Source organism: Caloenas nicobarica, chromosome 13 (genome assembly GCF_036013445.1).
Source record: "Caloenas nicobarica isolate bCalNic1 chromosome 13, bCalNic1.hap1, whole genome shotgun sequence".
NCBI classification, from domain to species: domain Eukaryota; kingdom Metazoa; phylum Chordata; class Aves; order Columbiformes; family Columbidae; genus Caloenas; species Caloenas nicobarica.
In genome coordinates, this window is record NC_088257.1 from 231,328 (window position 1) to 255,089 (window position 23,762).

Here is a 23,762-nt window from a genome sequence, read left to right on the forward strand (position 1 = left end):
ATTGCTACTGTTTTATGTGGTGCTCCAAGTGTAACCAAACACAAGTATATGGTGGGACCTCTAGACAAAAGTTGCTTTGATAGAGGCTCAGTTATTGATGTGGGTGGGAGAGAGAGGTTCTGGACGTTAGTTATTCACTTTTTAATTCCAGTTTATTTTGACAGATAAATGTCTCATAATTTGAATTGAAATCTCTATGTGTCATTAGAATAGGTTTATAGGTTTATGAGTTGCAGGTGTGTCTTTTTGTTCTTTGCTAGTGAATTCACATAGTTTCTTTCCACCCCCTGCCCCAGTTTATTATTATTGATGCCTGTGAATATTTTTCTTTAAAAGGCTGCTGTTTTGTTATCTTCTCAAACTGTGCTCCTAAATCGTTTAAATTTATCTCCATGTCTTTCTTATGTGTCTTATTCTTCTGCCTTTCTCCCTCTCCATTGTTGAATAAAGATGTGAACATTAGTATAGAGTCCTGCTATTTCTGCCATGTAAAAATCAAGGCAAGTTTTGAAACTCTGTTTTGTCCTGGCTTTGTTTCCTCGCTTAGATGTTGCCTCTCAATTAGGTGTGTGTACTTCCCAGCTGTTAGCTGGGGATGTGGATTCACACCACAAGTGTATTTGTGCCATGGCCTTTTCGCTCCTGTGGGTACAGATCACTGCAGAGTCAGATGCTGTAACACACCTGGGAGAGCTGCCTGAACTGCAAATAACTTCTGGGGAGGACAGAGGGTGGGAAGAATTTACGTGTGCAAAGTTAGAGAATGGCAAGTGTCTGTTTCTGGGCACATGTGCAGAAACATGAATGTGTAGTCAATGCTATGTAGCTCCTATACCTGAGCATGAAATATTAGATTGGTAAGGAAGAAGCTGCAGTCTTATAGGCCAGGTGGCAAGAACTCTGCTTACTTACTGAAAAGCCTGTGGCGTAGACAACAGACAGAGGGTGTGTGAAAAGGAGGAAGAAAATGGGCTGTGAGAAGTATTTTCTGTGATTGCCGTCAACAGCTGGTCCTTCCTGGGCCCTGCTGGCGGGTGAGGGCAGTTGGCTGGCACTGTCCTGGTGGACCAGAGGAATTCGGCAGCGGGCTCTGTTGGCACTGTGCTGGTGGACCAGAGGAATTCGGCAGCGGGCTCTGTTGGCACTGTGCTGGTGGACCAGAGGAATTCGGCAGCGGGCTCTGTTGGCACTGTCCTGGTGGACCAGAGGAATTCGGCAGCGGGCTCTGTTGGCACTGTGCTGGTGGACCAGAGGAATTCGGCAGCGGGCTCTGTTGGCACTGTGCTGGTGGACCAGAGGAATTCGGCAGCGGGCTCTGTTGGCACTGTGCTGGTGGACCAGAGGAATTCGGCAGCGGGCTCTGCTGACACCTTTCCACGCAGTGTTTTCATAGTGCTGAGGTCTCAAGCTGATGGACTGCAGTCTCCAACTGGAGCTTAATAATAGCAGCAATGGACTGAGCCTCTGGTTTTGACTGAGTTGAAATCCTTTCTGGCTTTGAAATTCAGTATAGCTTTATTTTTTTTCCCCCAAGTGCAGTTTTTCCTTTGGGACTCCCGTGTAGGTGGAGCTTTTCTCTTTCCCCCCTTGCTGTCAGTTTTTCCTGCCAATGCTGTGAACGTCAGACCTTCCACCTCTCAGGATGTCCTCGTGAAGGAGGCAGATTTGCTGCTGCTTCAGTTTCAGGCAGCTCAGAGCTGACGTTCCTAACCCCAGCAGTCAGGAGCTGAAATGTTTATGTAGTAAATAGAAGGTGTTCGTCTGTATTTCTGGCCATATACAAAAAAAGTTATGTGGTTATTTTGTTCTCTGTATATGTCTGTGACATTTCAGATCCACCTTTTCCCAGAAAACTAGTGTGTATTAATGTATTTGTTGTGCACTCAGAAATGGTACAAGAGGTCTTGACTTATGCAGAATTATTACAGGAGCTGTTAATGAGTGGCACGGGTTTGGACTTTGAGCTTGCCTGTTTGTTAGAACGCTGGTGACTCCTGAATTTCAACCTCTTCTCCTGTTGCTAGCAGGGTCTTGCGGAAAGCACAACCGAATTTCTGAGTTGCTGGTACTAGGCTGGCGATGATGGGTGTGCAGCGCAGTCTGCTAGCACAACGATGGGGATAATCCTTCTGGATCCCAGAGATTATTATCTGGTCAGGAGCATTCGTCCTCCTTTATGACATTGACTCACTAGAGCTGTCGTCATTTAATAACGTGGATAACCACGAGGCTTTGGAATGTTTCTGCATGTTCAGTAGGAGATCTGTGCAGTTCTCATCAGCCTGACATCCCACAGAAGGAGAGAACAATTACCTGGGCTGGGCCGGCCTGGGGCTTTCTGCCGGTTGGAGGGGGGTGACTGGTGTTCTTCCTAGAATGTAGAAACCAGCAGAATTGTTTCTAAATCATAACTGTCGTTTGGCTACATAAGACAGGGATCCAAATGAAAACAAGGCTAGAAAGCGATAAAGTGTCTTGAGCAGGATGTGTTTGTGCTCCTGCCTTTGCCTGGGCCTGCGGAACAGGCCGCACGTTCTCTGGTGCTGCAGCTGGTCAGTGACACGCTGCGTTTTGCGTCAGAGCCTCTGAGTCTGCTGACTGGATGTGTTTGTATCAGAGGTACAATGGCGGATCAGTGGTGTTCTGGTTTTAGCCTTGAAAATGTGGATTAATTGTTAGATTTCATGTAATTGTGCCCAACCATTTGGCTGCTTTTTATCTAATGTCTTCTGGTTTGCTTGTGTGTGCTTCATGAAAAGCTTTTCTTGGATGGTGTTAAGTGGGCGAAGACCCTTTTGAAATGGGTACATGTAAAGAAAAGGATCAGGGATTCTACAAGAGAAATGAAGAATTATTTCAGAGAATGTCTGTTTAAACCCTCTAAACAGTGTTTGCACACTTGTACATTAGTGAATTACAGTTGGAGGAAGCCAAAACTTCCAATTCCTTAGCACCAAAGAAACATTGCCACTCTAAACTCTTAAGAAGTCCAGAACAGTGAAACCTGTGCTGACCATGGACAAATAAACGCAGCTTTTTATCTAAAACTTTGTTATCTTATTCAGAATAAATTCTTCAGCATATGAACTAAATAACTGTGATTATACGTATCAAGACAGTTTTCCTGGTAGTACAGGAGCAACGTGGTCCCAGTAGGAATGCAAACACACTGTTGCTGTGGAGTTTCTGCCATCATCATAGTAAAAATCACTGCAAACGCTGCCGTACTCAGCTTGCAGAAAAAGCAGTTGTGACCTTAATGGATTTTTACAGAATTCGTTAATTATATGTTCCAGCAGTGTAGTGGGAGAAACGGTCCCACCACAGCAATTTGGATTCTTTTCAGAAAGTGAGCTAACGTGCCGGGATGTGTGGCCAATGTCCCATGGCGCAGGAGGGACGAGCGTGTCGGTCCGAGAACACGCATGGGCCACTGTGCACAGTGTGTGCGCCCTGGCGGGAGAAAACACCCACCCAAAGGAGCCACGCGAAGGAAGATGTTAAACAATTAGAACTGTGAAGTCTGGAAAGTCCTGGCCTGTTTAGAGCTGCTCAGAACAGAATAACGAAGTAATCGAGTACATGGTTTAGTTTAAGTAATTCATTTAATCCTAATTGGACACTGTCATTCCTATAGTGCATGCATCTCAGCCATGCATCTCAAATGGATTTGTGGACACAGAAGATGGTGTTTTACTAAACTACATACCTAAATCTTCAAATGCTGTCTTACAAAATACATCCTAATTTGCATTTTTTACATTTTACGTGAATCCTTTTTTGTGCAGAAGTGTTCAGTAATGAATGTAGACTCCTTAAAAGCAGAATGACCTTCTCCCTACATGAGAAGTTCTGGAAATGAATATCGCGTACAGTGCGATTTTCTTGCCGCCATAATATATATCAAATATTGATCCAATCATCTCTTCCTGCTCTGTAGACCTTGGTCTTTAGAATTCCTTCCAGGTGATTAAATACATTATTTCTTCTTGGAAGATAGTATTTTCAAGTTGCTTTTTTCTTTTTCTTTTTTTTTAATTAATTTACCGCCATGATATTTCTTTAACCCTCTGGCGGTGTCATCCTGTACCCCTGAAATCAAAAGGAATTTAGCTGTTAGATATTGAAGATTCCTTTGTTTTTTCTATCTATGTTCAACAGCTTTTACAATGCATCTTAACTTGCATTATTTGTGGATTTAATATATGATTTGCTAATGACTCTGAAGTGTATCAGGTTTTAAAGTATTCTCCTCAGTTCAACAACACTTCTATTATCTTCGTAGGCCTTTCTCAACATAATTGTTATCTAGGAAAATGAAAAATCTGGAAATATAATTTAACATGGTAAAAGTTCTTAATAAAATTGCTCTGTTCCTTTCCTTCTGAAATTGCCGGTGAGGTAGCTTAAAGTCGATCCTGTGTCTTCCTCTGTGTCTCTGGGTGCGCTGCCAGCCTCTCTCATGCAGTAAATTCTGTAATTTGTTCTTTGCCTGTGTTGAATGCAGAGAGCCTGGACTCCCCCACTCTAGCTGCTTTCATGAATATGTGTTTAAAATATGTTTACAAAGAAGTAGCTCTTGTGGGCAGAATGTCTGTAGGGTCCTTGGCTGCTCCTTACCAATGGATCCCATGATTTGTTTTGTCTTTGTTCTGTTTTACTGTGACTGGAAGGACCTGCAGCAGGATCACGCTGGACACGGTTGGTACTTTCCCGTCTGTGGGATTTTGAGAGGCGTGATGAGGCGTTCGTGTTCTTGAAATGAGTCTTTTCTGTTGAATACCATTTAATTGGTGGTGAGGCTAGTCTCTAAACTCTGCAGTGTTGTGAAAACCAAAATTAGTCTGTGGTTTTAGACTTGTTTTGAGACTTCCAGTTCTTTCACAGGTCTGTTTTGCCAGTTACTTGCCGTGGTCCGAACGCAGCTTTTTACTTGGTCTCTTTCATTCAACTAAGACAAGCAAAGGACGCATTTCATCAAATTGACCTTACCAAGATCTTAACTGCATACTCCTTTAGCTTGAGTGTTACTATGCACCTTAAAATTTGGCTTTATCTTTTTTCCTAACTGCGGGGGGAAAAAAAAAATTAAACATGGGAGATACATTTCAGGCTGTTCTTGAAAATGCAGCTTCCTCTTTCTAGTGAGCTGCCTAATACATTGTGCTGTGAAATTTCCATCCTTTCCCTTATTATTGCACACAAAGCAATTATTTTTAGTTTAGCTTGACAGGCTGGTAAAAGGAAGCCATTTGAGAAGTGAGCAGGGCTGAAGTTCTGTAGAAATTCCAAGCAGCTCTGCACTGAATCATCAGTCCCAAGAGCACGGAGACATTCCATAGAAATGTCACACAGACCTTCTGGCATATTAATCAGGAAACAGCAATGAGCTTTTAGTCAGGTTGGTTTTAGAGTTCTCGCTCAGCTTGGGATAAAAACTCGTAGCATTCAGTAACAGAACAGTTTAAGCAAACCCAAGATCAAGACAAGGATACAGTCCAGACTTGGGCTATTTCAGTCATGAGGTGGAGGGGAACCTTCTAGTGAAGTGCTTGTTTTGTACTTTAGTTTTATTCCAATCACACTTCTTTCCTTATCTTTTACAAGCTGGCCTGAGAAAAAACCCTTAAGTCTACCACTGTTCTAACTACTATAGGACTCTTCCTATTAGGAGATTGTGATTTTTTAACTTACTGTATACTTAATCGTTGGCTTATCTTTTAATATTCTAAAGCAATTTTTGCCTGCAAATTTTCTTTGAAGTGAGACTTGTGCTTTGTTTTGGAATTTTTGGCACAGATTAAGAAATAAACAAAAGGTAAATAATACCCATTCAGGAACAATAACCTGCTGAGAGGCAGGGCAGGACATTAGCTAGCTAAAGTGTGTGTAACATTTATTTTTTGAAGTACTTAAAATGCTAATGAATGCAATGCAAAAAAACTCCTGTTCGTGTACCACTGAAGTTGAATATCTAAAAACGAAAGTCAGGAAATGCAAATGGAAAGGTCAGCAGGTTGAGTGCAATACAGCCACATCGTGTTTCCTCCTGTTCTACTACTTAAAAAGTACAAGAGGAAGTATTGTTGAACTCTTATAATACGAAAATTAATTCCTTGGGCTTACTCTGGGCACAAGAAAAAGTGAATTTAGCTACTTTTGTTGCAATAGCCTAAGGTTTGTCTCTAATACATGGGATTTTTTAACATTACAATCGCTAACTTGTGGAATTAATTGCTGCAATGCATCTAGAATTAAGGAGTTTATCAGATTTCAATTAAAATATTTGATTTGTAACATACAAGATAATTCGAAGTTAAAATACTATGCTAAATGATAAAGCAAAGAAACCCCAGGAGACAACAGCTGCTGCTTTTCCCTCGCGTCCCACCCGCGGGAGCGGGGTCAGCGCTACCCCGGCCGGGGCCCGCAGCTGCGGGTCGTGCGCTACAAACATCACCAGCACAGACCCCGAGCGCTTCTCCTGGAAGGATTTAGATTGTGAGGGACCTTGGAGACCACCTGGTTCCCCCCTGCCCTGGGCAGGGACACCTTCCACCAGACCCGTCCAGCCTCGAGCACCCCAGGGATGGAGCCTCCACAGCCTGTCCCAGGGCCCCACCACCCCCGTGGGCAAGAGTTCCTTCCTTAGAACTGATCCAGGTCTACCCTCGGTTCAAAACAGCTGCCCTTTGTCCTGTCACTACAGGCCTTAGTAAAAAGTCTCTCTTACGATCCCCCTTTATATACGGAAAGGCCACAGCGAGGTCTCCCCGGAGCCTCTCCCCTCGGGCTGCAGGCCCAGCTCTGCCCGTTCCCAGCAGAGCCGCTCGGCTCTCTGCTCCCCGCCGTGGCCGCCTCTGGCCCACGTCTGGTCCTGGGCACCAGTGCTGGGCGCAGCACTCGGGGGGTACAGGGGGGAACCCCGTCCCTCGACCCGCTGGCCGCGCTGCCCGTTCTGCAGCCCAGGGGCTGCCACGGCTCGTGTCTCTGTTTTCAGCTTCCAGGGTCCCCGAGTCCTTCTGCACAGGGCTGCTCTCGATCCCCCAGCATAAAAGTGTAAAACTCTAATTTCTTTTTACAGTAACACTAAGTGTAGGCTCTAGCTCTTTGAACATAAATAAATATAATAATCTCTTTCTACTAAGAAAACAAGTCTGTTTATTTGCTGTTTTGAGTGTGTGTCAACAACAAAATTTATTTTGAACTCTCGGGGCAAATATTATCAACCCATTTGTCTATACTGTGATTTGTGTACATAATATGAAACGGAGAATATGACCGGTTTTTAACTGCAAGATCATATTAATCTAATAAAGCACTGGGTAATTTAATAAATCCTCTATGCTACTGAGAAATACAGACATGAATTCTTTCTGTACGCCTTGAAAACTTAGCAGTAGGCACCAACAGCCGCATCATTATATACTGGAGACAGATGTTGTGCCTGTTCTTCTCTGAAGGTTACCCCAAGCAGTTTGCAGGTGAATTTAAAAGTCATGTGCTCTCCAAGAGTAATATGTTGGTATCTGAAGAGACAAGGAAGCTTATGTGGAAGCTTCTATGTTAATCCCTTAGAATTAATTTCGTTCAACCATACTGAATGTAAAGTAAATCATACCTGATTAGCAAGAAACAGTTTTTGGGAATATTTAGTAAGTTAATTTTTTATAAAGTATAATATCTGGTGAATTTAGAATGTGCTACAGTCAGAAGGTACTGATTGCCTTGGGAAGCTAGCAACAGCATCTAGGGCTGCTGCAGGTTCAACCCCAACTCAAAGCAGCTGTGCTGGAAGGTCGTTACCTGCTTTTTGGATTGAGAGTGAGACAGAGCAAACTGACCAAGTGTTTACATTGCCAAGTGCAAATATGCAGAGACGGGTATATTTTAAAGATGTGTGCAAGAAAAACTGGGAAATAAATGTCAGTTAAATGTCACATATAATTAAATGTATGACCACATATAATTAAATACATTAAACCGTTGCTCAAGGTATGTTTAAATCTTCCTGAAAGACAGGAAAACATTTCTGTTGCACATGAATGTGTGGCGCTGTTGTTGTTAATTGTATTCTTGTACTCCGTTATTCTGTTTTATATAGATCGTCTGAATCTTCACTAGGCAGAACTTTGCCAAACTGAAAGTAACAGCAGTGCAGGAAGAGCTGGAAGGGCAGGCAGGGGCCTGACGGCGTCGCTGTGGCGGGGAGGAGAATCGTGCTGCGTTTCCAGTTCTGGTTGCTGAGTATCGATGCACTTCCACGTCCTCTAAATCCTGTAGTTTAAGTATTTTTATCAACAACAAAGCTAAAATGGAAGCTGCTGATATTCAGGTGTTTTGTTTTTGTGGGGTTTTTTTTACAATCACAGTCCATTCTGTGAAATGACGGATTGGAGTAAACTTTTCAGTCTGACAAAAGAAGGAAAATACTAGTACATAAATTCTGAAACACCCGTCGTATCCAAACCCTGTTTATAGAGGAAATCTGAGGACCTACTCCAACCTTGACAAGCTTAATTGGATTACTGGCATTACCCCTACCAAGACCGCTGTGAGGCTGCCCAGGGCGGGTGTGGAGTCCCTGGGGACATTCCGACTCCCCTGCGCGACCTGCTCCGGGGACCCTGCGCTGGCGGGTCTCGGGCCGGGGGATCTCCAGAGGCACCTTCAACCCCAACCAGGCTGGGATGCTGTGAAACCAGAGCTGATTTGTTCTGGATTTCTTTCTCCAAAGGGCTGCACCATTCCCTGCATTAGCAGAAACTTCTACTCCCAATAAATAATTCCCCATGCAAAATTCTCCCCTCCTTCCCCACCTCCAATGCATTTAACTCTGATTAAGTTGCCCTTCAGGAAAGCCATGAAGGCAGAAACAGAGATATTGTACTTCATAGACTGGAAAAATGTGATTTTTCTCACTCAGTGACTTTTGTGGAGTTGTGCAGCGGAGAAAACATGTTTATGAGCAGAAAAAAAAAAATGGTAGCGCTCCTCCTGCTGCTTTTGGGAGAATTCTTCATCATCTTGGGTCCTTTCCCTACTGTAGGTCCCAAAGGTGTTTTTTGAAACCCATGCAAAATTCAAATATAGAGAGAAACAAGCTGGGTGGAGGACAGGGGGGCAGCTGTCTGCAGTGATCCAGAGAAAATCTGAAGTAGCTTTGGTAGAACTGCTACATTACACGTTGGTACGCCAAAACATTCCCAAGCAAAAGGCAATTATTGCTCAGTGTGTCTGGCTGGTGGTGGAAGCTGCTGCGAGGTTGCAGGGAAGCAGAAGACAAGGCCTGAAGAGACGAAACGGGAGGAGGGAGGTTGGAGCATGAAGGTGGTTTATAAATAGCTGAGGACCAGAAGGAACTTCGCTGATAACATTATCCACCCTACTAGATAAATATAGGTAAGCAGAGCACCTAATGGCACCTGAATTTGAACTGGTGCATATCTTTTTGAGAAACACTGCATTTTGTTTTCTTAAGGACAGCAAAGAAAGGCAAATGAATGTGGAAACCCTGAGGGGGTTTGGCAATACCTAATTTATGTACAAGAACTGTAACTGCTTGTGGGAAACAAGCCAACCAGAATACTGTGTGAAGTATGTAGTAGCAATTAGAGTTTCTCATCAGCATTCTCAGATTCAAAGATACTGGTTTGAAATTTCTGTCGTCATGGAACAGGATCGTCTTTTTTACTTCTTCTTAAGGCCCTCGTATAAAAATGATTTATTAAATTACCCTTTGATCTGAAATACACAGAATTTCTGTTTCCTGTTGCTCCTATGGCAAACTTTAAACCCCTCCCAAAACCCCTCAGGACACAACTGCTGAATTACGTCGGCTACGTGGTGCAGCAGCCTGGGTTCTGTCTCTGGTGGTACCGAGGGATTCAGAGGTGGACGGTTGCAAAGTGTTAACTGTCCTAACCTGGTCAATGGTGCTTCTGTTAACTAATTACCAAGATTTAATTTGGATTTTGCCATGAAGGAGCAATGATGGTGGGAGAGGGAAGAGTCTCTCTGTAAAATAAATCCAGGTTGAAACGCGCTGATAACCGGATGCAGTGCTCTATGTTTTCTGCATGTGCTGACTGTATGTATGGCTCCGTGGTATTTCATACAGTTCCGTGGGTTACATACTGTGCAAAAATGTATTGCCTTTTTGTTTCTTGGTGTTCCTATGCTCATATTCTGAGAGATTTAGCCTTTTTCTTTTTCTTTTATAGTTTTGTTGCATCTTAATTGTTCCTTTTGTAAAAGCAAGACTTTTGAACTTTTTGATAATTTTTCTGTGCTTCGTTGAGCTTTGCCTTTGGAAAAACTGATAGATCAGGTCTCCTTAAGCCATTTAATCCTTGGCTGTGAGTTTCCAGTAGAGGGTGCTGATAATATACAACAAACAAAGCAACCACAGAGGGATTTTTCTTTCTCCTGCCCCCACTGTCCAATACACCATTACGCAATTTCTGAGCCAGAGGCTGCTTCTCAACATTATGTTAAATAGTCACCAATGGATCTGTCCTTCATTAGTTTATGTAGTCTGTTTTGTAACTGTTAATACGTACAGCCTGTAGAGCATCATCCAGCATTGAGTTCCGTTGTGCGTTACTGCAGAAAAGTACTTTTGCTTATTTGCTCTGGACTCACTGCCTCGCTGCTTCATTGTGTTCGGCCTTTCACTCTAAGCTCACATCAAATTGTATTTGCTAGCTTCACCTTTTCTTTCAAGGTTCTTTCTGAAGGCTAAGTAGCCTGAAGTGAGTGAAGAAAGACATAAGAGGTTCTATAATAGATTTGTATTATTTTTGTTATGGTTTGTCATGACAGAAACCCGTCAGCAATTTCTTGGAGTAAAACAACTGGTATTCTTACTGCAGCTGAACATGAAGCAGGTGTTTTCACTTTATCCCAGGATTTTAGATTCACAGCACCTGATGGTCTTTATTGATGAGAGGAGAAAGGAAAAGGAAACACAAGCGAGGAGGTGTTTTCACAGCAGGAGAAGAGGAATAAAGAGAAGCTCTAGCTTTGCTGTGGGAGAGAAGTTGGTGCTTTGCTATATATTTCTTTTCGCCCTGCAAGTCTGCATTGGGCCAACTCTTATCTCTGACGGCACTGGAATCCCTGGATGCCTGAAGAGTCTGATGCTGGGAAATTCCAACCTGAGACTGATAAGTGGTTCATCTCAGATGGGTTCTTAGTCTTGGTTGTGAGTAACAATATAGCACAACATGCAATTTGTAAATCCAGCTAGAGGGGAAAATTATTTCCCTTGAGAATACTGGTGTCCTTGTACTCAGGTACATTCTTTCACTGGTCTGTGGTATTTCTTCATCCTTCTGAGTATTTGTCTGATGTGTCTTGAGTTGCCACAAAGTCAGTTCAAAACGTTATTTTACTTTTCCCCTGCCTGCATTTACCAAAGAAAACAGTGCTGCTGAGCTTTGTCCATGAATCCAAAACTATTCTGTAGCAAGTATATGCAGCTTCTGCAGCATCTGGTATTGCGGCTTGAGACCAACCCATTTCTTCCCATAAACAGCGTTCGAGATGTAACGGAGCAACACAGCCTAACTTCCCGGATCTAACCCAAAGACTGCATGATTGGTCTGTGATAACATCCCTGCCAGCTTTCCTGCGACAACGCTCCTTGATCCACATCTGTGGGACAGACTATGTCTCAACAGCACAAGCTAGAGATGGAGAAGGGCAATTGTCAGAAGGATACTGGCTAGCATAAGAAATTGGCCCTTCCTGGCTCACAGACAAAATATAGAAGACTCCAAACCAAACTCCTCCCCGGGAACAGGACACTGAACATCAGCTCAAGCAGCATCCCTGGCATTTAATGAGATCCAGTTCCTCAGATAGTAGCGAGATCCTTTGCTGACATCACGAAGTTGTTGTCATGGTTACAAAAGGGCCAGCTGCTAAATACAGAGTATTAGAAAGATGAAAACAGAGAAAATCGATGTCCAAGCAGAAAAGATGCAGAGTAGATGAGATGATTTGGAGGTCGGGGAGAAATAACGGGAACTAAGCAGGAAATCAAAGCAAGAGGAAAGAAAGTTCAAAGGTAGATATCCAGAGACAGGTCATCCAGGAGCAGACCCCACGGGAACTTGACATGCTTATGTTTGTAATTAATGAAAAGCCTTCAAAGAGAAGTCTGAAAACAATATTTCATCACAGAAGCATCTTTTGGCTTATTCTCTTTGAAACTTTGCAAGTTATATCCTAGAGCAGCATGAACTGTGAAGGAGGAAAGTATGTTCTGATACTGAAGGGTGAACAGTGACTTTTTCCCCCTGAGCCAATCCAGCCAGTGCCATAGGTGAAAAACAGAGCTGAGTATATGATGCAGGAAAGGAGATTTGCACAGAGCACTCTCAAGTCTGCCCTGTCTCCCGTTGTTGACATTTTGGCCAAGCTCCATTTGAAATCACCTTTTTCCAAGATGTAGCCTCTCTTTCCTGTGCCCTAGTTTTGAGGAGGTAGAGATTTAGATGGCCTATTTTTGTTGAGTTAGTGAAAGCTAACTCGGCCTTTTGTTCTGATAAAAAATAATGAAAACAGTATGTGAGATGATAAAGTGAGCCTGATGTGTGTTAATATAATAGTGATTCCCTGAGCAAGTGGGTTGGGATCTTCAGTTAATTCCTGCATCAGGATGGGAAAGCAGTTTCCATGGATACTGAGCCAGAAGCAGCACTGACACTGGCAGAAACGCAAGCTTAGTTTCACTACAGCTCTGAGCAGGGGTCTCTCCCTCCCTGCCCCCAACCCAGTGCTCTCTATTCTGTATTTTTAAAGGAAAAGAGGCAAATGGACATTTGAGAAATGGGTGGAGAAGAAAAAAAATACTCTCTCTTTACCTAGAAAATGAACAGGAAATGCAAGGGATTTGCACAGTCCTAAACTACAATTAGGAGTAAATGTTTGGCTATGCAACAGTGTAGATAGGACAGGATTAAGCTCATCTGCCTTTGGACAGATGCAGTCTCGATGTACAATCTGAACCGTTCCTCAGGTCTTGCTCACAGTGACAGGTGTCCCTGGGGACAGCTCAGCCCACTGGCAATAGGGCTGCCCCACCTAGCAGCACATCACACCATGCCTTAGCTATTCATGAAGTTGCTAAAAGTTCAGTCAGAGCCAGCTGGCAAAGTAATTACATCTTCACCTTTGTTGCCAGCAGCTGAATTTATGAATAAGTAAGGCCACGTTTTCCTGTTTGACTAATCATTTTGTGAAATATTCCTGCCTATTTTTTTCACACCAACCCATTTTTAATAGGTAGGTAGACTATTATGTTTTGATTACAGTCAATATGAAGGAGCACCATGTTTCACATGTACCTAGTACAGAGATCTGTAAAGCTGTTGGACTGTAGCTCTTTCCAGAGGGTGGCCTTAACTGACTGCTTGTTTTCAGTCATTTCAGGTCTTTTTTGAGCTTGTTAGCTTCATGTTAAGTCAGATGAAAGCAACACCTTTTACAAATAACTCCTAGAAAGGACCTTTAAGTTGCATTGGCAGGGCAGGGGTTGGAGAGAAATACAGTCACCGTGAGGCAAAGCTGCAAATGTAAAATACTTATTAGTCACTTCAAACACTTTGCTGTGGTCCACCGCACTTGCTCCAAAAGCTGACTATTCACAATTAATTGTAAAAATCATCCTCGTTATTTCATTTATTTGTATTAAACTAGTATCTAGAAGCCCTTGAACACAAAAGACTTTCTGCATATCTTAAACCAAGATATTCAGCTATTGAATCATTATGTATGGGATCTGGGTTTGTTAAAAAAAAAGGAAAAGCACTGAATCACGTGTTCAAAATAGAGCTTTGGCCTACTGCACTGACATTTAACAAACAGTGTGACTTCTCTCCATAAAGAGTTAATACCAAAGAACGGATGTGCAGTAGGTGCCGTTCAATAATACGGGCTGCAGATAAGCGGGAGCTCTCTACATTTTTCCTGGAGGCACCGTGTGGCTGCAACCTGTAACTGGTTTTAGGGTGGAAATGCATCAGTGCGGGAGGCACTGCACAGTGTTACTGCCAGGACACGGCCCTAAATACAGCGGGTCAGGTGAAGCATTACCCATGACAGCGGCTTAAATCTGTGAAAGTGAGCAGATAGAACCCTGCCGTGCTTGCAACTTGAATATAAACCGCAAAGGCGCTAGAGCCTGGTGCTGTCACTTACACAGCAAGAGAGGGGGGCCGGGCACCCGGGGGCTGCGGCCCAGCTCTGTGCCGAGATGGCCCGGGAACGGCAGCAGGCGCGGGGGCTGCGGGCAGGGCAGCGGGCAGGGCAGCGGGCAGGGCTGCGGGCAGAGCAGCGGGCAGGGGAGCGGGCAGGGCAGCGGGCAGGGCAGCGGGCAGGGCTGCGGGCAGAGCAGCGGGCAGGGCAGCGGGCAGGGGAGCGGGCAGGGCTGTGGGCAGGGCTGCGGGCAGGGCAGCGGGCAGGGCAGCGGGCAGGGCAGCGGGCAGGGCAGCGGGCAGGGCTGTGGGCAGGGCTGCGGGCAGGGCTGCGGGCAGGGCAGCGGGCAGGGCAGCGGGCAGGGCTGCGGGCAGGGCTGCGGGCATGTCTGGCTGCCCCTGCCCGGCGCAGGGGATGCCCACAGACAGCGCCTGCGAGCGGGGCCGGCCAGCCGCCCGTGCCGTGGGCAGCAGCGAAGGCGCCCGGCGTTCCCCGCCGTCTCTGCGGGGAAGGGAACGCCGTCCGCGGCAGAGCACGGAGCCGCAGGCGGCAGCGCGCCGATCCGCGAGCAGGGGTGGCTGCGCTCCGCGGAGCTCCAGCCTGGTCAACCAGAAGGGCCCCGGCGGAGCCCCCGGCACGGCCCCCGCAGCCGGGCGACCCGGCGGGGCTGCGGCTGCGGCTCCCGGCGCCGCCCACGCGCCCCGCGCACTGCGGGGAAGCCCTGGCGGCCGCGCACGCGCACTGCGGCCGCACTGCGTCGCCGGTGCCGCCTGGCCCGGCGCCAGGGGAGTCCCGCTCCGGCAGCGGGGCCGCCCGGGCGGGGCGGAGCGGCGGCCGCGTCGAGCTCCTATTTATAGCGCGGGAGGCTCCCCTGGCCCGGGGAGCGCTCTCCCGCGGCTCCGCGCCGTGCGTGCCGCCTCGGGCGGACAGCCCGAGCTCCGTGCGGAGCCGGTGCCGGGGACAGCCCGTGTCTGCGGGGCGGGGGGGGGGCAGGCGGGAGCTGCGGCTGCGCCAAGGGACAGCCCCGTGCGCTGCCACTTTCCGTCGCGCCGTAGTCAATGGCGGCGGCCATGCGGTCCCCGGGGCCCTGGTGTCCGCAGTGCCCCGTTCTCCGTGCGGGCGGGAGGCGCGCAGGGCCCAGGTCTGCCCTGGTGTGGAGCCGCGGGCAGAGGTGCTCCGCTCTCGGCGGGAGCTGCCGGAGCAGGGCGCTCCCGGCGCCCTCCGGAGATCCCCGGGCCCGGCAGCCCCCGCCCGGGGCGCGCTGCCAGCGCTCAGAAAACTCCCCCGCACCGGGGCTGCCGAGCGCGGCGCTGCTGACCGCCAGCCGCCGCGGAGATGGGGGGCGCGAGTAGCGGAGCCGAGCACACGGGGTGGGGGCGAACGGCGGCTCTGCCCGCGGGACCGCGGCGGTGCCGGGGGCTCCCCCGACCCGCCCGCCCGGGCGGCAGCAGCGCGCTCCCGCGGCCTCCGCGCGCTCCCGCGGCCCGGCGGCAGCCTGGCTCCCGCGCGCGGGCTCCCCGCGCCCCCCGCCCGAGGCCGGAATCGCCATATAAGGAGCGGGAAGCCTCCGCCGGAACCAAGACTTATAAGGCTGTTTCCTAATATGGAAAGTGCGGCGGGGGCTTCCGGCGGGCGGGCGGCGGCGGGCGGCGGCCGGAGACCCCGCGCCCCGGGGCTGGCGGCGCTGCGGCGGCTGCGGTGGCGATGCCCACAGCGGGGGACAGTCCCGCAACGGGCGCGGGGCTCCCGGCCCGGGGCGGGCGGGGCCCCCACGGCCCGGCTTTCCCCGGTGCCAGCCGCTGACGCCAGGCGGGGTCCTCCAGCCCGCGTCCATATAAGGGCTTCCTGCTTTCCATATATGGCCATGTACGTCAGGGCCGGGGCGGGCCGCGCCGGTGGGACCCGATATATAGAGGCGGCTTCGGGGCGGGCGGGGAGCCTAGCGCTTGCAGCGGGCAGCGCCGGGGGAGCCCCGGGCGGGCGGGCGAAGGGGGAGCCGAGCACTTGCAGCCGACAGCGCCGGGGAACCGCGGCGCGGGGCTCGCAGCAGGCGACGGCCCGTCCGCCGGGCCCGCGGCGGCGGAGCAACCGGCCGTCAGAGCCCCGGCCCGGCGCCCTCATGGCCGCGGCCAAGGCAGAGATGCAGCTCCTGCCCCCGCTGCAGATCTCCGACCCGTTCGGCGCCTTCCCGCACTCGCCCCCCGCCATGGACACTCACTATCCCAAGCTGGAGGAGATGATGCTGCTCAGCGGCGGGGGCCCGCAGTTCCTCGCCCCGCCCGGGGCGCCCGAGAGCGCGGGCTTCGGCGCCGCCGGGGAGTCCGGGGAGCAGCACTTCGAACACCTGGCGGCAGGTAAGCGCGCCGGCCTCGCCGGGCAGGCGGGGAGTCCCGGTCCGTCGCGGGGGCAGCGGCGCCTGCGGGGGATCCGCGCTGCAGAGGCGCCTCCGTCCCGGCGGCTGCGCGGGGGGATTCTCCGGTGTGCGTCAGCGGCTCCGGGCTCGCTGCTGCTGGAGACCCGCCAGCGCCGCTGCAATATGTTACGCTCAATTATTAATTACCCAGAGCAAGGATCTGGGGCTGCGCTGCATGGGGATGGCTCGCGAAGCGCTGGCAGCAGCTGCAGTGGCTGCTGGAAGTAATCGCTATTCCTCTTTTCAGACACTTTTCCCGAGATCTCCCTGAACAACGAGAAAGCCCTGCCAGAAACCAGCTACCCCAACCAAACGACGCGCCTGCCACCGATAACCTACACGGGCCGCTTTTCCCTAGAGCCGGCCCCCAACAGCAGCAACACCCTGTGGCCAGAGCCCCTCTTCAGCCTCGTCAGTGGGCTGGTGGGCATGGCCAACACGCCTCCCACCTCTACACCTTCTTCATCATCACCATCCTCCTCCTCCTCGCAGAGCCCCCCTCTGAGCTGCTCTGTCCAAGCCAGTGAGAACAGTCCAATTTATTCAGCTGCACCAACTTTTCCTGGTTCCAGCTCTGACATTTTCCCTGAACCGCAGACCCAGTCCTTTCCCAACCCCTCTGGAGCCCCTATCCAGTATCCACCTCCAGCTTATCCGACTGCTAAAACCAACTTTCAGGTGCCAATGATCCCCGATTACCTGTTCCCTCAGCAACAGGGGGAGCTCAGTCTTGTTCCGGCTGATCAGAAGCCCTTCCCAGCCCTGGAGACCAGAGCCCAGCAGCCTTCCCTCACGCCACTGTCCACTATTAAGGCGTTTGCTACTCAGACTGGCTCCCAAGAGTTGAAGACCCTCAACACTAACTATCAGTCCCAGCTGATCAAGCCCAGCAGGATGAGGAAATACCCAAACCGTCCCAGCAAAACCCCTCCTCACGAGCGACCCTACGCCTGCCCAGTGGAGTCCTGTGACCGCAGGTTTTCACGGTCCGATGAGCTAACGCGGCACATCCGCATCCACACGGGACAGAAACCTTTCCAGTGCCGCATCTGCATGCGGAACTTCAGCAGGAGCGACCACTTGACTACGCACATCCGCACACACACAGGAGAGAAGCCATTTGCCTGTGACATTTGTGGCAGAAAGTTTGCTAGAAGCGATGAGAGGAAGAGACACACTAAAATCCACCTTAGGCAAAAGGACAAGAAAGTGGAAAAGGCAGCTCCAGTCTCAACTGCTTCCCCAGTTCCTGCCTACTCATCCTCTGTGACTGCATCCTACCCGTCCTCCATTGCCACCACATACCCCTCCCCGGTGCGCACGGCATATTCCTCCCCGGCCCCCTCCTCCTACCCCTCCCCTGCACACACCACGTTCCCATCCCCCTCTATAGCGACCACTTACCCCTCTGGCACTGCCACTTTTCAGACCCAAGTGGCCACCTCCTTCTCATCTCCAGGGGTCACCAACAATTTCAGCTCCCAGGTGACCTCAGCACTTTCAGACATGACGTCAGCCTTTTCTCCAAGGACAACTGAGATTTGCTGAGGTGACCTCCGGAACAGGAGAAGTCACCTCTTCCATTGGTACTATCAGACACGGAGTCTTCAATTGCTCCCCCAACACCAGATGTTGCAAGGCTGTTTAACTTTTCTTTAAACTTCAGCTGCCTGAAACAACTGCCGCTTAGGTTTACCACCTCTGTTGAATGACTTAATTTGCATGGACTGTGGATATAAGTTCAGTATAATTTTCCCCGTAAACAATAGTCTTTTATTAGGAAGAAAGGACTTTTGATTAAGTATGTAGCTGATGTAAATTGTACATGTGCCATGGTTTTGCTTTCCTTTAGGTACTATTGATGTGAAAAATCTTTGCATATCCATATTGTATTATTTGGAGTTTGCAGGGCCATATTTGTAAATGTTAATTCTATTCAGTGACAATGCTGTAATGAGTTTCAAACTTCTTTGGGAACAGCACTTACTGTATTTGAGCATGTTAGAGTGATGCTATGTAAATATCACCTGATGAGACACTCACATGTGGCAGAAGTTTTGTTTTTAAAGTTACAAGTCTTGGTGCCTTTTTGTGAAGCCTTGCTGACGTCATGCATTTGTGTGAATGGATGCTTTGCATCTTGCCTTAAAGTGAAAGGGATGTTACTCAAAGAATGTCAGGGAGAGCAGGGAATGGGTGGGGAGGGAAGCACGAGAAAGCCCTGGGGGACAGAATGTAAGCAAAAAAAAACCCCACACCCCTCAAAGTCTATTTTTGTTACAAAAATGTAAATATATATATATATATATATTCAGGAGTTGGAATGTTGTAGTTACCTACTGAGTAGGCAGCAATTTTTGTATGTTATGAACATGCAGTTCATTATTTTGTGGTTTATTTTTATTTTGTGTTTGTTAAAATGAAAGTGACTGTTTGGCTTCTAAACACATTGAATGCGCTTTCCTGCCAATGGGATATTTGGTGTACAATACCCTTCAGAAAAAAATAAATAAAATACCAAATCATGCAGACTTACACATTTTCCTTTAAGTTTCTACGCAGGAAGACTGTGCTGCAGCAACCCTGGCTCCTTGAGTGGCTGGGAAGCAATAAGTGCTGCTTGTCTCCTGGAGCAAGGAGGGGAGACAATCGCTCCTAAGTCCAGTTGCTCATGAAGGCATGGATGGAGCACACGCTTCCTTGCATTAAGTGCATCACCTGAAGTAGACATGATTCCTGTTTTCTGGCTTCCCCAGAAGCATGGGAGCTAATCTGAAAAGGAAAACAACTCTCCCGGTATTGAAAATGAGGTTTGAAAATTAGAATCTCAGCTGCGTGTTCAGAGGTAGTCAGAAATCCCACTGGATGGCAAGGTCACAGAGCAGTTTCTAGGCTGGAAACACAAGCAGCTGGTTGACGGAGGGCGGCCCTGCGCACCTGAGAGCTGTCACAACACAGGGCACGTACGGGCACGGGCCTGACATCCTTTAGTAGAGATGTTTCAGCATTTATAGAAGGAAAGCATTTCCTTAGATGGAGGTTTGAAATACATTTCAGGGGGCATGTGAACTCTGCAGAGCGAACTCAGAGGAATTTGCACCCGCGAGCACGGGCGGTGCCGGGGCAGGAGGTTCTGGTGTCAGTCCCTTCAGGTGAGCTCTCTACACATCACTGACGTTCAGCGTCGTGCGGAGCCGGGACGCGGATACAGGCCTTGCAGTCGCCCCCGCTGGCGAGGACGGGCAACGTGCTGGGGGCCCTGGGCCAGGCCTTCCCGGGGACGGGCAGCCAGTCTGGCAGAGCCAGGAGCGCTGCGCGGCCGGGGAATCCCGGCCGGGGTCTCTCGGCCGGGACCGTCCTGGGCGGGGCGGCCGGCGGCGGGACGCGCCGCTGCGCTGCCGGACCGCGCGGGCGGCGGGCGGCGGCTGCGCGCGCAGCGCCGGGAGCGCGCCGGGGGGCGTGGCCTCGTCACGCGGCCGCGGGGCGGCCAAGGACGAGCGGAAACGGCGCTCCCGCGGCGGCCGGAACCGCGCGGACCATATTTGGTGTTTCCTCCGCGCCTTTTATGGCACTTCCGAGGCCCAAAAAAGGCGTTTCCTGCTCGCGCCGCCGCGCCGCCGCCGGAGCCCCGGCCCGGGCTCGGGCCCGCACAGCCCGCGGGGCCCGGGCAAGGCCGGGCGGCGCTCCGGGCGGCGCTGCGGGCAGGGCCGAGCGGCGGGCCGGGGCCGCGGGCAGGCCGCTGGCGTTCCCCCGCTGCTGCGGGCTGTTCAGCGGGGCCCGGGCCGCCCTGCGCGCCCGCCGCCCGGGCGGGTAGGCCGCGGTTACCGGTGGGCGCTGAGGAGCCGCCGCCGGGTCCCCCGGCCTTCCCTGCAGAGCCGCTCCCGGAGCCGCTGCGCGCATGGACAGCCCCGGCCTGGGCGCCTGGTTCGTGCCTCAATTACACGAGAAAAGCTGATTCTTCGTTGTTCTTTTCCTTCAGATACCGGGAGGTGAAATGGGCTCGGGCACGCTGAGCAGCGTCCCCCGCTGCCCTGTGTGGCCCGTTGCGTTGTGACCTGTCGTGTTCTGGGCAGCCTGTGTAAACCTGCAGGAGTGCGGCTGCTGAAGCCATTTCTGCTGCACTGGGAACTGCTGTTGCCGAGCGGGTCGCGGCTGAGCGAGGAGCCGACCGCGGGAGCAGCGCTGCAGGCAGGGACGGGCGGCGAGCGGCCGCCGGCTCTTCCCTGGACTGACCCGAGCAGCACCGCAAGAGCCCCAAGAGAAACAGCCTTGTGACCCTGAGCCGGCAGCTGGGCCGGGAGGTGGTGGGAGCAGCAGCAGGTGCCCCCGCGCCCCCCGGTTTGCAGCATGTCCGCGGCCCTTTGCAAAGCAAATGTAACTAGGGCTGGGGTAGCTGTTGAACTTTTTTCACTGTAAGTGGCTGTACCTTTCAAAAATGTTCTATTTGTGGCCCAGTAGACTCTAGAATTCTCAAGAATTTTAAGTGGACATAATATATTTATGAAGAGGGCTTGGCTGTGTGATTACTGAGCTAAACATTCCATGTGTTTACCTGTGTACATTATCCAGATGTAGTGCTAATAAGTGCTAATTAGACTTAGAGGCAGGTCTTAGAGTGCATTGAGACTCTAGAATGAAATATGAGCTATAGCTAAAGAACAAGAACTTTGAAAATAGTTAAGTTTTTCTGCTTTAATCAAAGTGACTTTATTTTCAATAATCCAACCTTGACCAATAGACTTTAATGATTTATGGTCTTGACCTGACTAATGACTCTCTCCTCTTAAATACAGAGGCCGATGCTTATATATGGTGTTAATCACTCTGCAGGATTCAGCTTCTGATTGTTCTTTGGCACTGCTGTAATGCAAATGATAGATGCTTAGGCAGAAGCATTTTCAATGTGCACATTTCACTTCCTTAACGACAAAATGCATTATTAAAGCGTGCTTCTTAAATTTTTTCAGTAAGCACATGGGGGTTTTGTTTTGTGAGCTTTTCACACTGTTTTTTTTTGTATCTCCAAAAAACAACAAAACAACTACACCCCAAATAACAAAAACCCCACAAAGAAAACCAAAGCCCAACCAACCAGCCCCAGAAGTCAGCTCCAGAAGAGCACAAACCCAGAAGGAGGGTAGTGAGCTACGAGAGCGATTCAGAACTGAACGGCTCCTTCAGTGAGCTACATGTTTTGCTGTTATGTTTCTTGATCTACTGGATGTTCTTTTGCTTAAACAGAATTTGACATATAGGTGCCATTGGAAATATCAACCCCCGCAGCATTCCTGATGGGTGTTATAAACTCCTGTCTGAAGGTGACACACGCTCAGATGCAGGGAACACGCTGCCTTTCCTGCTGCAGGAGTGCTGCACAGAAAGAACGGTGTTCCAGGGGTTTTAGGGCTGTTCTTCCTGCATTTCTCTAAGGGCATGTTGGGATCCTGAGCGAGGAGCAGGAGGTTGTTCTGTTCCTGCGGGGACTCTGCACCTGTCCTCTGAGCGGTGACTGTGGGTGGTTGCTCCTGAGGGCAGGCATAGCCAAGGGGCAGTAGGTGAAAGAATTAACCCGCAAATTATTTTGTGCAGGCTTTAGAGATTCCTGATTGTTTCTCAGCTCCAGAGCGAGCAGCTGGTGCCAGACCCTGTGTCCAGTTCTCGGAGCCCTCAGACACCAAATGTCCCTGTGCTGCCACCTCATGTTGAAAACACAAACAACACGATCAGCTCACTGGGAAATAACTGTGAAAAATGCTCAAGTGACCCTGTAGATCTGGTATTGAGTATGAAAATGATCATGTCAAGTTATGCAGTTTGGGTTCCTTTGCTTTCCTTTAGGAATCCCAGATTAAGGCTCCTGGTTGTTTATTTATTTATTTGTTTGTTTTCCTTAGTGTTCGTGTTTTTCTTCCTCCTTCCCAGTTATTCCCTGAACTCGTAAAGAGTAGAAGCTTGTTTCGTTTTCTAGTTCAGGGTGCCTGGAGACAAATGCTGGAGTGCATATCTTTGTACCATAACATTAAGAGCATGACTTACATGTAGCAGTTTATAACTTCTATTTTCTGACACTGTGTTTCACGGTTCATTCCTGCTGTCAAGTGGCGGCAGCCAGAAGAGCCAAGAACGCTCGGTGATGCCCTGTGTGAGCTCCACACTTCAGGGTCTGTTTTAAGGAGTGTCAGCCAAGCTGCTTCCAGAAACACTAAATAAACATCTCTGCGCATGGGGTCTGGGATGCCCGTGAATGTCTGGTGAGGATGGGTACGACAAAAAGTGCTGTTGTTCCCCCTTCACCTGCACGTTTGTGTGCACCCGAGAGAGTCAAAATTGTTCCACATGCCTTGGAACACTTGACCTTAAATAAGCCTTTGCAACATCCGAAAGAAGTCCAGTGGAAAAAGCTTGGATCAGAAAGACCACATTTAACCAGAGTTGGCCTTCAGCAGCAGGGAGGATATAGGAGCTGACCCGGCTGGTTCTGTGTATTTGGAAACATAATGGAAAATCGACTGCTGGGTTCCCATGCCGTTTCTGAAAGATAAGACTCTAAGCATTAGCCAGGTTTCTAAGCGCAGTTTGAAGGACAAAAGTGCAAAAAAAGAGTGTGTGAGTTAACCAAAACCATTATATGATTGCAGATGGTCTCTCTGCAATGGGGGATGCCTAGAATCCCCCGCTTTTAAATTATGAAACACTGTATGATCATACCACATGTGCTACAACTTCCTAAAATACCAGCCACGCCTCTTCTTGTTTTGGAGAGGTGTTTGTCCATGCGGATGGAGTTGGGGACCCCCAGACCGCCTTTTACCCCTCCAAAGTTTCAGGTGGAGCAGAAGCACCAAGGCAACATCCAGCGTATTTTTACCTTTGACCATGTGTTCTGCCGGCTGCCTCGCAGCAAGAAGTCTTCGAGGATATCACCTTGTTGCTGCAGGTGGGGGGAGACTCCTGAGAACCCCCAAACCAGCCCCCAAATTGCCTCTTCACCTCTGCTTCCCCCTCACCGTTGGCACTAGATCCCTATAATGTCTGCTCCCGTGGGCAGGTGGGCAGCCCCGCACCATGGAGGGGCTGGACAGGCCTGACACCGAACCAGGGTGTGATCCCGCAGGTGTTCCAGAGAACCCAGGAACTGGCACAA

The 23,762-nt window shown here is 49.5% G+C and overlaps 1 protein-coding gene across 1 annotated transcript; it reads left to right on the top strand.

Annotated features, from left to right (window-relative positions):
- The first annotated feature begins 16,161 nt into the window (after positions 1-16,161).
- On the top strand, positions 16,162-19,143 carry EGR1 (early growth response 1). Its single transcript, XM_065644040.1, has 2 exons — positions 16,162-16,559; positions 16,866-19,143. Exons 1-2 carry the CDS (start codon positions 16,325-16,327, stop codon positions 18,164-18,166), a joined length of 1,536 nt encoding a protein of 511 aa, XP_065500112.1. The 5' UTR covers positions 16,162-16,324; the 3' UTR covers positions 18,167-19,143.
- The last annotated feature ends 4,619 nt before the right edge of the window (positions 19,144-23,762 follow it).